This window comes from Mandrillus leucophaeus, unplaced genomic scaffold, assembly GCF_000951045.1.
Source record: "Mandrillus leucophaeus isolate KB7577 unplaced genomic scaffold, Mleu.le_1.0 Scaffold283, whole genome shotgun sequence".
Lineage (NCBI taxonomy): Eukaryota > Metazoa > Chordata > Mammalia > Primates > Cercopithecidae > Mandrillus > Mandrillus leucophaeus.
Genome location: NW_012102954.1, coordinates 2,282,876 through 2,297,184, shown reverse-complemented (window position 1 = coordinate 2,297,184; position 14,309 = coordinate 2,282,876). Strand labels below are relative to the sequence as shown.

Below are 14,309 nucleotides of genomic sequence, written 5' to 3'. Positions count from 1 at the left end.
ATGTGCTGTCATCCAGACTCTCTTATTTCATTTAGCGAGCACAGGCAGAGTAGACTGAGCTTTATTCTTAGGGCCCTAGGATTTTCAAGATGATAAATGAGCATTGGCTTCCACTTAAAGTCACCAGCTGCGTTAGCCTCTAACAAGAGAGTCAGCTCTGTTCTTTGGAGCTTTAAAGCCAGGCATTGACTTCTCCCCTTTAGCTATGAAAGTCCTACATGGCATCTTCTTCCAATAGGCAGCTGTTGGAAAAAAATCTGTTGAGAAGTCTGTTGGAGAAATCTGCTGTTTAGTGTAGTCATGTTCATTAATTATCTTACTAGATCTTCTGTATAACTTGCTGCAACTTCTATATCAGCACTTGCTGCTTCATCTTTCACATTTGTTAGGGAGATGGCTTCTTTCCTTAAACCTCATGAACCAGCCTCTTCTAGTTCCAGCTTTTCTTTTTGTCTGTTTTTGAGACAGGGTCTCACTTTGTCACCCATGCTGGAGTGCAGTGGCACAATCATGGCTAACTGCAGCCTCGACCTCCTGGGCTCCAGCGATCCTCACACATCAGCCTTTTGAGTACCTAGGACTATAGGTGTGTGCTAGCATGCCCAGTTCATTTCTTCATTTTTTTAGAGACGGGGTCCAACTGTGTTGCCCAGGTTGGTCTCAAACTCCTGGACTCAAGCAATTCTCCCACCTCAGCCTCCCTAATGTTTTGTTGCAGTCATGAGCCAGTGCATCTGGCCCCCAACTTTGCTTCTGCAGCTTTCTCAGCTTTCTCAGCCTTCATAGAGTTGAAGAGAGTTCAGGCTTTGCTCAGGATTATGTTTTAGCTTAAGGGACTGTTGTAGATGATTTAGTCTTCTATCTAGACCAGTAAAACTTTCTATCAGCAATAGGCTGTTTCACTTTTTTTTTTTTTGATCATCGTGTGTTCATTGGAGTAGCACTTTCACTTTTCTTCAAGAATTTTTTTTGTATTCACAACTTAGCTAACTTTTTAGCACAAGAGGCCAGCTTTGGGCTTGTGTCATCTTTCAACATACCTTCCTCTCTGAACTTAATCATTTCTTGCTTTTGATTTAAAGTGAGAGATACGTGTCTCTTCCTTTCACTTGAACATCTAGGTGCCATTGTAGGGTTATTAATTAGTCTAATTTCAATACTATTATGTCTCAGGGAATAGGGAAGCCTGAGAATAATGAGAGAGATGGGGAAATGACCAGTCGAAGCTGTCAAAAGCACATTTTTTTAAATTAAGTTCACTGTTATAAGAGTACAGTTTGTGGCACTTGTAAACAATTATGATAGTAACATCAAAGATCACAGATCACTGTAACAGATATTATAATAATGAAAAAGTTTGAAACATTGTAAGAATTACCAAAATAAGACAGAGACATGAAGTAAGCACATGCTTTTGAAAAAAAAAGGCCTGATTGGACTCTCTGTATGTATAGTTGCCACAACCCTTTAATTTATAAGAAAGGCAGTATCTGCAAAGTGCATTAAAAGGTGTGCCTCTGTGAGGTCTGTGACTCAGTAACACATAGCTCTGCTGGAGTAGAGCTGGGCCTAGAATGCTGGGTTGTCGATGCCCAATTCTGTGTACTTGCAGTACTATCTGAGAACGTCTGAGCTCCATTACTTCCTCTCTTTTCTAATTTCTCTTTTATGTGTTTGTGTGCCTTTGCCTTTCTTCTGTGCTATTTAATTCTAACTTTTCTTTATGTTATTACATTTACTGAATAAGTCTTTGCTTTCTATTTTCAATTTTTAAATCTGGTAGATTTAACTGTATCTTTCAAAAAAGAAACTAAAATTTAAGGATTTGAGAGGTTGAGAGTCAGTAGTGATTATTATTTTTATTCACATGGTCCTCATTTGATGACTTTCCCCCTATTGAGAAGTCAAGGGGAATATTAATGTAACGTGAAAAAGATCTCACAGCCTTATTATCACTAGTTTAGGAAATGTCAAATGTAAATGAACAATTTTCAGAGTTCTAAAGAGAAATATTTAACTGACCCTTTTCCTTGTCCATGTTGGTGAAAAGCAGCCCTGGAGAAAATGTTTTCTAAAAGATATATTTTTCAGTAAACTTTCCAAGAACTATGTTGTATATTTTCTTTTAGCTTATCTACTAGGGAGATTTAATGTATTTATTTTTATTTAAGGAACTGAAGAGGAGTTTGGAGGTCTTGTATCTGCTAATCTTATACTTTTGAGGAACAGACTTCTGGATATCTTGCTAAAACTAATTTATACATCTAAAGAAAAGACAAGCATTAATTTGCAGTAAGTAAATATTTTTAAAAGTTATTATACCAGTTGCTACTATTAGTTAATTCATGTTAGGCAAAAGAAGGAATTGCCATTGACTTTAAATAGATTTTTTTAACCCTGAAGTTTATAGTATCTCAAGAATGAAACTCAGTCTTCTTTTTCCTTTTTGATTGGAAATCCTAATTTCTGAAAGTAATTTTGTTTTTTGTTTTTTAAATCCATCTGTCTTTGAATAGAGCTTGTGAAGAACTGGTGAAGACACTGGGTTTTGACTGGATCATGATGTTTATGGAGGAACACTTACATTCCACCACAGTTACAGCAGCCATGAGGATTCTTGTTGTCCTACTAAGTAATCAGTCTATTCTCATCAAGTTTAAAGAAGGACTCAGTGGTGGAGGATGGCTTGAACAGACAGATTCTGTCTTAACTAATAAGATTGGAACTGTATTAGGTATGAGACTTTTCTAGTAAGCTGCTTGGAAATGAGCTGGTGTGTTTTGTTTTATTTTTAAATTTTATGTAAACTTATCCTCTGCAGTTTGATCACCATTAAGGAGATATTAATTTTAATTAATGATAGAATGAAGATCTTAGAAGATTTCAAATTAGGCCTTTTAAGTGGCAAATCAAACTGAAGACAGATAAGACACTAAGATTTGAAAACTCAGGGAATTCCTCAGCATCTTTTTGTAATATAGGCCTTACTGATCTGTAAGTAAATAATTAGCAAATTATCAGTAGAACTAAATTAATAATAATAATAAATATTTATTTTGAGTACTTACTGTCTGCCAGTTCCTAAACACTTGCCAGGTAATAACATTTCATCACTCTGTGAGGTACAAATACTATCATATCTATTTTACAGATTAGAAAACCAAATTCATTTTACTCAGTCCCAAAGTCTATGCTTTTAACATTTATGTTATATTGCTACACAAGGATGTAAGCTCACTAGTACCATAGCTATTTTCACCCTATAACTGAGCATTTACCTAATGTTAGAAAATTGCAGTTTCCTATGCTAGATTTATTTGAACTCATGTGTTTCCATTCATATTAGTAATATTACTTTGGAAAATATATATTTGAAGGTAGTGTTTTTATTGAAAGGCAAAGTCATTCCGTTCTTAAATAATTTTAGATATACATTTGTCATGTAACATTACCTTGTAAATCGTGTCTAATTGTTGTATGTCTGATCTTAAGAAGCTTATATTGAGAATATCTGTTTACCTTGGTCCAATGGGAAAAATAGGGATTAGAATTTAATATGTAATTTATTTATAGAAAACAAGTTTAAGTATCAGTGTCTAGGTGCTGTCTGTACTACTAATTCAAACATGAAAGCAAATGATAGGAGACAGATCTTTTTCTTTTTTTTTTTTTTGAGACGGAGTCTCGCTCTGTCACCCAGGCTGGAGTGCAGTGGTGCAATCTTGGCTCACTGCAAGCTCCACCTCCTGGATTCATGCCATTCTTCTGCCTCAGCCTCCCGAGTAGCTGGGACTATAGGCACCTGCCACCACGCCCAGCTATTTTTTTGTTTTTTTTTAGTAGAGACAGGGTTTCACCGTGTTAGCCAGGATGGTCTGGATCTCCTGACCTCGTGATCTACCCGCCTCCACCTCCTAAAGTGCTGGGATTACAGGTGTCAGCCACTGTGCCCGGCCATAGGAAGACAGATCTTTCAACATAGTACTATTGTATTGTTATTTCACGTATGAAGAAGGTCTGAAGAAACTTCATATGTGATAAAGGAAAAGTAATATCATTTCCATGTCACTGTGAAGTGATTTCTAAAGAAAATTGTCTGGTTTATAATATACAGTTTAAATGATCATCATAGGTACTTTTGTGCTCAAAAATATATCACTATTTTACATGAACTCTGGGGAAGGATTTAATCTACAGATATAATTGTTTTGAATACTTTGGTAGTAAGAAGTTTCGTTTATTGGCCTTAATAATACCTACTGGAGAATAAATAATGAAAGGCATAATTGAATGTGAGTTCTGTTGAATATGCAAGGTTTAAATGCTAACTGGCAGCAATGGTTATTTGGAAGGCCAACAGCAGCAGGAGTAATCACGCCTGAGATTTATAATAGTACTTTGTGGTTTGAAAAATTATTTCACATATATAATCTCATTTGTCCTCCAAGATTCTGGAGACAGGCATATATTTTATCACGTATAAGTTTTATTTTCTAGAAAATAAGCCTGATGAATATAAAGTAAGGATTAATTTCTCTAATTAGGAAATTAAGACTGTTAACTACATAAGGTTAGTTTGCGAGGCAGTAATACTGTCTAAGAATCTGTCTTCTTAGTCCTGTGCTTTTTCTGTCCTGCATCACTTTCACTGTATCTGACCTACCTGATTTCATGCATTAGAATCTTTTGATCCTTCATTGGTATTTGCGTGAGCATGCATATGCTGCTCCTATTTCAAAGAAGAAATCTAGGTATTCAATTTAAATTTAATTTCAATTTGACCCCGCTTAACTTAATTTTCCCTGAATATCTATCTGACACATACACATTTTTGTGTATATAAACAGGTGTATATATCAGCTCATTTGATTCTATTTCTCCTTGACGGAATAGCAACCTATTTTTTTTTTTTTTACTTTTTTATTCACATTTATTGGTTTTTGTCAAATTTTTCTTTATAAAAATATGTATTTTTTTATTTTACTTTAAGTTCTGGGATACATGTGCAGAACACACAGGTTTGTTACATATGTATACATGTGCCGTGGTGGTTTGCTGCACCTATCAACCCGTCATCTAGGTTTTAAGCCCCACATGCATTAGGTATTTGTCCTAATGCTCTCCCTCCCCTTAACCCCCACCCCACGACAGGCCCGGTATGTGATGTTCACCTCCCTGTGTCCATATGTTCTCAGTCTTCAACTCCCACTTATGAGTGAGAACATGCGGTGTTTGGTTTTCTGTTCCTCTGTTAGTTTGCTGAGGATGATGGTTTCCAACTTCGTCCATGTCCCTGCAAAGGACATGAACTCATTCTTTTTTATGGCTGCCATAAAAATCTTCCATGTAGCTGAAACTTGTATCTAAATTACTGCTTAATCGTAGTATATTAAATATTCCTTAAGATCAATTATAGGGAAAAATAATGTGAGACTTCAGAGAGGAAAATGATAATGCCAGTTTTGTCTTTTTTGTTTTGTTTTTTTTTTTTTTTCAGAACTTGCAGTGTAATCAAAATCTGTTTTACTATTTAATGTATAAAATACCACTTCATGTCTTTTGGTTTTCTTTTTCATTTTTTAAAATTTTTTTATGTTTTAGAGATTGGATCTTGTTATGTGGTCCAGGCTAGACTTAAACTCCCGGGCTCAAGCAGTCCTCCCATCTCAGCCTCCTGAGTAGCTGAGATGTCTTTTGATTTCTTAGAGCTCAAAACATTATTTATTCTTATAATTTTATTTAGAATTTACTATAAAAAAAATCAGCACGATCTTCTAATTAAGGCAATCTTTCAGAAATGTGGCAGTTTCATTAATAAGGGCAAAGAAAATAATAATTTTCAGACTCTAAAATGGAGAAATTCGTTTTCATAGCATAGTACTGCCACTTATGCCCACATTGTGACTTGAACAAATCATGTTTTCTCTGTTGTAAAAATGATAATAGTAATTTCTACCTCACATATTCTTTGTGATTAAGGAGTGATATGGGAAAGAGCTTGTTGAATTGCTATATAATTTTTTATTAATTAGAAGAGCATCCTTTGGAAGTTAATTCATGTCACACTGAGAAATTGGTTAGGATAAAATATTTTAAAAGCAACGTAGACATAAAATGTTCCTTTATTATGTAAAACAGTAGTTGTAATATGTACTTTGCAGCATTCCAGAAAAAAAGAAGTTGAAAAAAATATGGCTATCTATGCTGAGTGCAGTTGCTCATGCCTGTAATCTTAGCGCTTTGGGAGGCCAAGGTGGGAGGATCACCTGAAGCTAGGAGTTTGAGACTAGCCTGAGCAACATAGCAAGACCCTGTCTCTACAAAAAAAAATGTTTTAATCAGCCAGGCATGGTCGCATGTCCCTGTAGTCCTAGTTGCTGGTGAGGCTGAGACGGGAGGATCCTTGAGTCCAGGAGTTTGAGGTTAAGTGAGCTACGATCACGCCACTGTACTCCAACGTGAACCCTCCAGAGTGAACCCTCATCTCTTAAAGAATAAATAACAAATGCAAATATCTATTTGAAATACAAATTGCTTCAGATTGAAATAAATTCTTCATCTATTGGTTGCTATTCGCAAAAGTTTCCGATGAAAATTTGAGCAACATTCACTGTGTAATGAGTACTTCCCTAGGTGTGGGGTGAACCAGATGTTTAGGGTGTATCCTGAATTTCATTATAAAACAGAGGAAACAAGATTGATAGAAACACTGCTGCCATAAGCTATATTAGTAAGAACTGACCATCTCCTTTAAAAGCTGGGTTTCTAGAGGGAATTCCGGATGTTAAGCTCAGCCAGTGGATAGCTGCAGCCACAACAGGCTTGGATTTGCCATCCCACTGCCCAGCAGCTTTCCAACAGATTACAGATGATGTTGTGAGTAAAGATTGTTTTACTTACTCATTTAGTCTTATCTCTAAATTCATAGGTAATTTAAGGTTAGCTAGTTTCTCATGATTTTCAGGACAAATGAAATATATTGTTATAACAAGTTACAAAAATTAGCTGGTGGTGGTAGCTCATGCTTGTAGTCCCAGCTACCTAGGAGGCTGAGGCAGGAGGATTGCTTTGAACCCAGGAGGTGGAGATTTAGTGAGCCAAGATCATGGCATTGCACTCCAGCCTGGGCAACAGAGCAAAACTGTGTCTCAAAAAAATAAAAATGTATTATAACAAGGATATTTTTAAGTTATATTTTTGTAGCATTCTAAATTTTGGCTGTATTTTGGATTTCACTTTTTTCTTGGGGAACTACAAGCCAAGAACACTAGAGCTCCTCTGAGGTCTTTCATTTAATAAGTAGAACTTCTAGCACCTTAAGAAGGATTTTCAAACTCCTTGTATCTTATTGTCCCAACTGTGTTTCAAAACCTATATCCTAATAGACAGGCTTGCTCAAGTCAAACAAATGGTAAAGTAAAACTTTTGACTGAAGATTAATTCAACAATTGAATACTTAATTACCTATAGTAATATGAATGTTCTGGATAGAAATGTTAACACATACTGAATTGCTTTCTCCTTTGTTAATGCAGCATGTTTATCAGTTGCTAATTTTGCACTTACTGTTATATTTCCTCTTCTCTTAGGATTCAATGTGGGCAGAAGTGCTGGTGGGAGATCGACAGTCAGGGAGATTAACCGAGATGCTTGTCATTTTCCTGGTTTTCCAGTCCTTCAGTCATTCCTTCCTAAACACACTAATGTCCCTGCCCTCTATTTTCTCCTCATGGCATTGTTTCTGCAGCAGCCAGTTAGTGAGCTGCCTGAGAACCTGCAGGTCAGTGTGCCTGTCATCAGCTGCCGGAGTAAGCAGGGTTGCCAGGTAGGAATTATCTAGCAAGGGGCGCGTGAAATTATGTATTCCAAAGAATCACCGTAGGATAATGGATAATCACTGTAAAACCAACTGTCAATTCCATCACTTTCCCCACATTTAAGGTTTGATTTGGGACAGAAAAATTTGAAAATACCACAGAAAATTTTCCCAAAAGTCCTTTGTCCCTATTTACATTTTTTTCCTATATGATTACTCTGTATATTATATATGCATAAAGACTCTGTATGATATTTAATGGTGATCTAAATAACTCTTTTGTTACATGATTTATTTTATTTTATTTTATTTTATTTTATTTTATTTTATTTTATTTGTGAGACAGAGTCTTATTCTGTCACCCAGGCTGAAGTGCAGTGGCGTGACTGACTGAAAATTTCACCTCCCGGGTTCAAGCGATTCTCCCACCTCAGCCTCCTGAGTAGCTGAAACTACAGTCAGGCGCCACCCCACTGGGCTAATTTTTGTATTTTTAGTAGAGACAGGGTCTTACCATGTTGGCCTAGCTGGTCTTGAACGCCTGACCTCAGGTGATCCACCTGCCTCAGCCTCCCAAAGTGCTGGGATTACAGGCATGAGCCACTGTGCCCAGCCTGTTATGTGATTTATTTCTGCGGAATTAAAAATGAAAGGAGTAGCTTATATACCATAAATTAAATATCACTCCTCGAGTGGGTGTGACAGGATTCTCAGTGCAAATTCTGATTAGGGGAAAAAAAATTACTTAATGATAGATATTATCAACATTAGGAAAACAGTAAGACTTTAGTTGACTTCTGATTGAAGACTATTAAAGATGTCTGTATATAGCTAATGTTTGTGGTACTGCAAAGACTTAGGAATTTAGCTTTTAGATTCAACTATGCTTCCATCCTAATGCCAAATGCTATTCAAATCAATTCTAGTAGTTGACAAAATCTTTTAAGTGTAAACACTTGAGTCTGTGCCCTTAGATTAAATCAAGATACAGATTCATGCTTAGCGCAGTTGTATTGGTTATGCAGTTTTTCAATATCCATAGTACCATAGTCATAAAGTTTATTTATAAACCTGCTATTAATAAGTCTCAATTTTTATTTTATCAGATCTTATCTGTAAGTAATCTAAAATTAAAATATTGCAGAGAATGGGAAAGAAGTGAGCTTAATGTGCTTTGTTTAAAAGATCTTACTTAAATTTATTTGTTCTATAATTTTATCTCTTGGCTAATTAACGTGTGTTTTATTTTTACATTCTTTAGGAAAAAAGTAGAAAGCAATTTTTTAACATAGGTACCTAAGGCAGGATGCAGAATAATACATAGTATTCAATTTTTTTATATCTATAAAAATGAGTTTTAAAATGTAGGATGGAAGGGTACTAGTTCTTTATGTCTATATCATTGGTTACTTTTAAAAACAACAAAAAACTAGTTTCAAAGAAATTTTAGACTATTAGAACTTACGAGGGTCTCTACTGAAAAATTAGTGGTGGCTAATATTTGCTTACTTTCACCTCTGCAGTTTGACTTGGATTCCATCTGGACATTTATCTTTGGAGTTCCTGCCTCCAGCGGAACTGTGGTCTCTTCTATCCATAACGTGTGCACAGAAGCTGTTTTTTTATTATTGGGAATGCTCCGCAGCATGCTGAATTCAGTAAGTTCACTCAGATACCCAGGCCTATTGAGAGTTCCTCCTGCCTGGGATACTTTCTTGTAAATAGAGGAATTTTTTGGTAACATAACTACTTATTTACTGCATGATCTCTGGAACTTGAGACTCTTAATGTTAGACAAAGTTATGTCTAATGTAAGAACACACTGTGTAGTTGTTAAGACCATGGACTCTGAAGCCCTACCTGGGTTAAAATCTCACCTCTGGTACTTCCAACCTGTTATCCTCAGTTATGTGCCTCAGTTTCCTGGTGTTTAAAATGCCGGCGATAATAGAATGCATCTCTTAGGGTATTTGTGAGGAATTAATAAGATAGTGTATACACATAAAGCACTTATAAACATGCCTGATACATAAGTGTTTCATAAGTATTAACTTATTATTATAGAATATATAATAATGAGTACATATGTAATGAGTATATATTTGTAGTGAATGTTATTACAATTATAATATTACATAATATTTCAACTTTTAAAGTCACTTTCTTTTAGAGGTCAGAAATGTTAACAATACAAGTTTCATTTGATTTTGTTTTTGCTTTTCTTCTGCTCTAATTATGTCTAACTTAGAGATGAAGAATTGAAAGAGTAAAAGACAAAATTGATGTTCCTATCGATCTGACAGGAATACAGTGAATAATGACCAGATTTGTTTGTACAATTTAGGATTGTGTTGTAACAGGAAATATTAACTTGACTCCTTGAATTACATGTACCTGACAAATCTAATTTCAGTCAAAACTATTGTGGTATCATCTAAGAATAGAACATTACCATTAGATGTACTAATTTAGAATGTTTTAGGAGTCTTGTTTTGGTGCCTATTCATAAACAGCTACAAAAACATAAGAAAAGTTTTTTAAAAGATACTCTCTGGGCAGATATCAGAAGATATACATTGTTCAGATATACAGTATTCATGGTTTTTCTTTAATCATCATCATTGTTGTATTACATAATGCTTAAGAGTGAGGCTCAGAAAGGTGAAGTAATTTCCCCACCTTTTATCTTACTCCTAACTTCCTAGCATGATGCACGATGGGGCAACATTGATGGTAATACAGCCACTTTGGTACCACCAACAATCATGATAATAATAATGAATAATCAAAACCACTGATAATGGTTAGCAGACCTGTGAGTAATGCAACGATTAGACAATGATCCCATCAGTTTCTAAGGGGATTTTTTTTAAGCTAATTTCTAAATTTCTTTGCATGTGTGTTTGCTCATATGTGTGGTTTACAGAGTTCTGTACCATCAGTATATCCAGTTTCATAAGAATACTGAGTAGTGGATTTTTAAAATAATTTATAGCAGTGTCAATTACTCTAACATAGTGTTTCCTCTCATGTCCCCATAACAGCCTTGGCAATCAGAAGAAGAGGGATCTTGGCTCCGAGAATATCCTGTGACCCTGATGCAGTTCTTCAGATATTTGTATCACAATGTCCCAGACCTTGCCTCCATGTGGATGAGCCCTGACTTCCTGTGTGCACTAGCAGCCACCGTCTTCCCCTTCAATATTCGCCCTTACTCAGAGATGGTAGGAAAGGGGGAGGAAAATGTCAGAACTGGAATTAGTCTGTTTCAATGGTTAGCAGATTTTTTTTGACAATCTTTAAGCTGCTGAACAAGTTACAGTTTCATAACTTTATACATCACCTCTTGCATTATTGTCTGGTGTCCCCAGCTCCCCACAGTTTCCTTCTGCTTTCTCCTAAAATCACAGTGAACTCTACTTCCTTTTCTCATTCACCATATTCTTGTAAGTCCCTTGTTAGTAATTTCCCTTTTCAAATAGTTGATTCATTTCTTATTTAAATGATGCCAGCTGTGTAGTTATAAAATGTTCTTTTCCATTAAGATAACTCTAGTCCAACCAAATTTATTTATTTATTATTTTAGGAAGTAGATATTTGCTGGATTTAACTTTTACAAATAAATTATAGGGTTGAAAGCAAGTGTTGGTCCTTTCTTCCGCCTGACTTTTCTTTTTTCATTAAACTTTTATTTTGCTTATTTTGTACTAACTTAAAAACTACTAGATATAATCACATATAGTATGTATAGATACTCTTTTGTCCTTTAAAATAAGCCCAAAAATTGTGTTAGCATGTACAATATCATATCTTCATATGCTGCCTTGTTTCCTGCTTTGAAAATATATTCACATGGAAATTCACTGAACCACATTTTTGCAGAGGCCTTGATGGATAATTTCATAACTTAGAGTCTAAATACTGTTCATTACAGTAACTAATAGTTCAGTTGACATAAATACTGATGACTTCAAAACAAATAAACTACTGTAATTTACACAAAACCATATTGCAGGGGCTTGTACTTACCACTTTTGCACGTTGATGTTGATTAGCTAATAAACTGTAAACATAAAACAGGCTGAAAAATAAATAGATAGAACACACCCAAAAGATAGTTATTCCTCCATAGTACTTCAAAATTTCATGATTTTTCTTCTTATTTCCACCATGTACTCTAGAACCTGGGGTAGATGACCTTCTTTATACTAATTTTTCTCCATGTTTAAAGGTACAGTACTTACTTTAAAATGGTGGGGATTTTTAGGAGAAGGGCAAATATGACACATGACCTTAATACCCTGGCTTATTTATAATGTTTAGAATCCTTATTTTTGGTTAAAAAAAAAAAAAAGACCTGGAATAATATATCAATGTCTTTTTGTTGTCAGCATCTTTTTTTTTTTTTTGAGACAGGGTTTCGCTCTTATCATCCCAGCTGGAGTACAATGGTGGCATGATCTCGGCTCACTGCAACCTCCGCGTCCCAAATTCAAGCGATTCTCCTGCCTCAGCCTCCTGAGTAGCTGAGATTACAGGCATGGACCACTATGCCTGGCCAGTTTTTCTGTGTTTTTAATAGAGATGGGGTTTCGCCATGTTGGCCAGGCTAGTCTGGAACTCCTGATCTCAGGTGATCCGCCCACGTCGGCCTCCCAAAGTACTGGGATTACAGGCCTGAGCCACTGCGTCTGGCCATCAGCGTCTTATAATTTCTTTGCTAGTCTGTCTCTCTCTGTCACTTGGTTCAAAATTGGTACTAGTATTGTTGGTTTTTTTAATTTATTTATTTATTTTTTTAACCTATAAAAAATGGATCAGCCCTTACATGCTACCATTATGCCAGATTTTTATCTGAAATTCTGTGACATTTGACTTCACAGTAGGGGTAGAGTTCAAATATGGAAACATAGTTATCCTCATTTTATTCCATATATTTTAAGTGCAGTTAGCCGCAGTAGACATATAATTCAACATGAAGGTGGTATGTTGTTAGTGGTCAGTCAGAAACACCATATGTTGCATAACCATGACATATGGTGCCAGATTACTACCTTGAAAGGAAGGGTCGAGTAAAGCAGAGTGAAATAATGTGCTGAACAGCTTAGTAGGTGGAAAATGCTGCTGCTACAGTTTTATTTTTAGGAAACACAGAAGTAGAAATGTCAGAGTCTAATGTGATTACTGTATCTTTCCACTTGATTTTACTAGGTGACTGACCTTGATGATGAAGTTGGATCTCCAGCAGAAGAGTTTAAAGCGTTTGCAGCAGACACAGGGATGAACAGGAGCCAATCAGAGTACTGCAATGTGGGCACCAAGACATATCTGACCAATCACCCAGCTAAAAAGTTCGTTTTTGACTTCATGAGGGTCTTAATCATAGACAACCTCTGTCTCACCCCTGCCAGCAAGCAAACTCCACTAATTGATCTTTTGTTGGAGGTAAAGAAATGCATTTATATCTCTTTTGCATTATTTTTTAAATTAGAACATTAGTAACCAAGCAAGTTCTATGCCAAAGATTTTTAATTCCTCTTGTTTATGTGTAGGCAGAACATGTTATAGGCTGTGCAAAGTTGTTAATCCCACATGTGCTTTAGACCCTATCAATTTGTTCTTCTTTTCCTTCCCTCAAAGATGTCTCTAATTCAGTCCTTTATCATCCTTTCTCTAGAAGCTGGCAGACTTCTTCTGTAAAAAGCCAAATAGTAAATATTTTAAGCTTGTGAGCCATACAGTCTCTGTCACTACTATTCAGCTACGTTGTTGTAGCTAGAAAGCAGCCATGGACAATAAGTAAGAGAATGAGCATGGCAGCGTTCTGATAAAACTTTATCTACAGAAACAGCACAGGCTGTATTTGGCCCACAGGCCATAGTGTGCCAATCCCTTCCCTGGACATTAACAGTGCCTAGTGCCATTGTCTTCTTACCTTATAACTTCCTACATCAATTTATCTTACCTATCATTGCCAGGTGTTACTGTTGTCAGTGTCCTGTGCAGCTTAAGACATGGTGTATTGTACAGAATAGGTGCCCAGGATGCACTTGTTAAATTCCCCAAGGCAGCAAACTTCTAGGTTGCCTGCCTGCCCATTCTCCTGACAATTAATATGAATCAACTGATATATCAGAAAATGAGAGTAGCTCTAAGCCTTTAAGTGACCTCATTGCTGGCTCTAGAAATTAGCTATCCCAGAAAAGTATTAAAAAATGTTTACCTAGAAAAGCCTGAAGATATCACAGAGAGATAATTTAATACCGTATAATTAGTTGCATATACATTAATGTTCTTTTGACCAATTCATGTAAATAAGGTCAAACAGCCCATGCCAGGGGCTCTAAAAATAACATGTTTTGTGGCCGGGCGCGGTGGCTCACGCCTGTAATCCTAGCACTTTGGGAGGCCGAGGCGGGCGGATCACGAGGTCGGGAGATCGAGACCATCCTGGCTAACACGGTGAAACCCCGTCTCTACTAAAAATACAAAA

General features: G+C 36.1%; 1 protein-coding gene across 1 annotated transcript in view; it reads left to right on the top strand.

Annotated features, from left to right (window-relative positions):
• The window catches only part of WDFY3 (WD repeat and FYVE domain containing 3), a 288,646-nt gene that overhangs the window by 185,062 nt on the left and 89,275 nt on the right, over positions 1 to 14,309 (top strand). The window contains exons 29-34 of the mRNA XM_011985448.1: positions 2,172 to 2,292; positions 2,517 to 2,734; positions 7,590 to 7,825; positions 9,340 to 9,474; positions 10,861 to 11,040; positions 13,028 to 13,261. Of these exons, the coding sequence (XP_011840838.1) occupies positions 2,172 to 2,292; positions 2,517 to 2,734; positions 7,590 to 7,825; positions 9,340 to 9,474; positions 10,861 to 11,040; positions 13,028 to 13,261 (1,124 nt within the window). The remainder of the gene's footprint in view (positions 1 to 2,171; positions 2,293 to 2,516; positions 2,735 to 7,589; positions 7,826 to 9,339; positions 9,475 to 10,860; positions 11,041 to 13,027; positions 13,262 to 14,309) is intronic.